Below are 2,674 nucleotides of genomic sequence, written 5' to 3' on the forward strand. Positions count from 1 at the left end.
TGCCAAATTTTCCCTGGGGGCTGCATTTCATTACAGAGCCCATAGTTAGAATCAGCCATCACTGCTAACAGAGAACCAGACCCAAAGCACATGATTACAAAATAATGCATGGTGCGAAATACTGTATGTAATTAAATCTCTGAGTCTAAACTAAAACTATGGTTATATGTATAACCTTATAATTAATTCATTTTACTTATCATTTAATTATCTATTAAAATTGAGTGAACAAATATTATATATTTTATACAAATCTGACATTGTTGTAGTAACCATGAAGCCAATAAATCAGACTACAGTGGACAATTTCATCATTAAAGGAATTTCTGATGTTCCCGAGCTTCAGTTGCCTATCTTCCTTCTTGTTCTTCTGATTTATCTCTTCACACTTGGTGGCAACTTGACAATGCTTCTTCTGGTCTGCTGTGAACTTCAGCTACACACTCCAATGTACTTCTTCCTGGCCAACCTGTCCATCATAGACATATCTTCATCCACCATCACTCTACACAGAAGTCTTACAAACTTTATATTTAAGGATAAAAGAATATCGTTCTTCTCCTGCATGACACAGGTGTATGTATTCTCATCTCTTACAAGTGATGAACTGTTTATACTGACAGCCATGAGCTATGATCGCTATGCCGCCATCTGTAACCCGTTACATTATCACACCATCGTGAGCCGTAGAGTCAATGCTCTACTGGTTATGGTCGGCTGGTCAGTGGGATTTATTCAGGTTATTCCCATTGTTTTTTCAATTTCAAGTTTTAGTTGTTATATATCAAACGAAATTAACCACTTTTTCTGTGACGTGACACCATTGGTGAAACTCTCATGTGACAATGTTTCTTTTCTGGAACTCTATATTTTCATAAATGGAGTATTTCTTGTAATATTTCCTTTTTCCCTCACTTTTATCCCTTACGTATTCATCATACTTGCCATACTCAACATACGTTCCAGCACAGGGAGAAGTAAAGCCTTTTACACGTGCTCCTCACACCTAACTGTTGTTATCCTCCTCTACGTTACTCTCATCTGCCAATATCTCAGGCCACATTCTATGGACAGTTTGGAGTCAAACAAACTCTTCTCTCTGTTTAACACAGTTGCTGTCCCCATGCTAAACCCTCTGATTTACAGTTTGAAAAACAAAGATGTGAAGTCAGCCCTAAAGTGGAGACTCATTCTACTGTGGAAGCATTTACATTTGTGCCAACAAAATAGATTTATATTTTTGGATAAATAAGACTTGATTAAATCCTATTTGTTAAATAAGTATGTATTTGAATGTGTATTAGTTGGAGCCAGGGAATAATACTTGGAATAACTTATTGCTTTCGTATTCCTGGATTTTACTTACCTTATTTGTTTCAGTTGGAGCAGCATTGTATCAATGGAGCAGCAGTACTCAACATGATTCCCTCCTGTTGCTGTAAAACTACACATCCCAGAATGCACTGCTACATTTTTGCCTCTTGTTGAATACTCCCACACAAGAGGATGAATGGCTTTAAGTGGGATATTTATTGGATTGGTAATCAGAATCAGAATCTGCTTTATTGGCCAGGTATACTTGCATATACTAGGAATTTGTTATCGGTTTTCTGTGCAGCAGCCAGGAAGGTAACAAGTAAACAGTAAACAGTATAAACCATAAACAATATAAAACAGGTGGGGGAACATGTACAGTCATACAGAAAGATATTCTAAAGGGGACACAGTGTAATATTATTTGCAGAGGATTGTGGTACAACTAGACAGTGAGGTGTTCATGAGTTCACGTGTGAGCAGGTGAACCGCTTAAGGGAAACTTTTTAGGCTTCTGGTAGACTTGATAGGCCCTGTAGTGTCTGCCTGATGGCAGCAGGTTAAACAAGCCATGGCCAGGATGTAGTTGGTCCTTGACTATCTTTGTTGCCTGCTTTTTTTTGCTCTGGACAGGTACAGGTCCTGGACACAGGGAAAGTGCACCCCGATGATCTTCTCCACAGTTCTGACTACCTTTTGGCGGAGCGGTTCCAGACCAGTATTGAGGAGAATAATATAGAAAAGAGTGGAGCTGCGCTTTGCAAAATAATATTCAATTTATTAAAAAAATATAAATATACAGTATAATTTCATTTAAAGTGGCCACTGTGACAGACAAGACAGACAAACATATCATATAATTAAATGCTCCATTAAAAAGTTCCTTGCATTAGGATATTAGTACAGTATGCATTCATTCTGTTAGTCCATTACTGGTAACACACACCGGTTAGTATGATCAATTGTAATCCACAACTTTTAATTGTGTCCCCCACTCATGTGCACATGTAAGTGGTAAGTAAAGCAACTCAATTGAGGGTTTGGTAGCAGAGTGGGGATCCGGCACTTAGTACCTGCAGATTGACTCCGACCACACTTTGTTGATTATCTTCGCGGTCGCGGGGCTCGCAATGCTTCGGGCTCGGTGGGCGAGAGGGCGATGATGAGCGTAGAGGGCGACGGGGACAACGACTGGTGACTGAGGCAGACCTGAATAGATGACAGCACTCAGATAAGACCCTGTGTGGCTCCTGTGCTGATGGACCGCACTTGAGGTGAATTTCCCTGCTTTCACAACTTGTTTTCTATCAGTCAGGAGGCCCACAAGCCATGAACAGGTAGCTTCAGTGTCTCCTAGACA

The 2,674-nt window shown here is 39.8% G+C and overlaps 1 protein-coding gene across 1 annotated transcript; it reads left to right on the forward strand.

Annotated features, from left to right (window-relative positions):
* Positions 1-274: 274 nt before the first annotated feature.
* LOC146036955 (olfactory receptor 8D1-like) lies at positions 275-1,252 on the forward strand. The gene has a single exon (XM_083160785.1). It carries the CDS (start codon positions 275-277, stop codon positions 1,250-1,252), a length of 978 nt encoding a protein of 325 aa, XP_083016911.1.
* Positions 1,253-2,674: the final 1,422 nt, after the last annotated feature.

Source organism: Crinia signifera, chromosome 9 (assembly GCF_055691185.1).
Source record: "Crinia signifera chromosome 9, ASM5569118v1, whole genome shotgun sequence".
Lineage (NCBI taxonomy): Eukaryota > Metazoa > Chordata > Amphibia > Anura > Myobatrachidae > Crinia > Crinia signifera.

Excerpts from the sequence above, each read along its gene's own strand:
- LOC146036955 (XM_083160785.1), top strand. The coding sequence starts at position 275 with ATGAAGCCAATAAATCAGACTACAGTGGACAATTTCATCATTAAAGGA.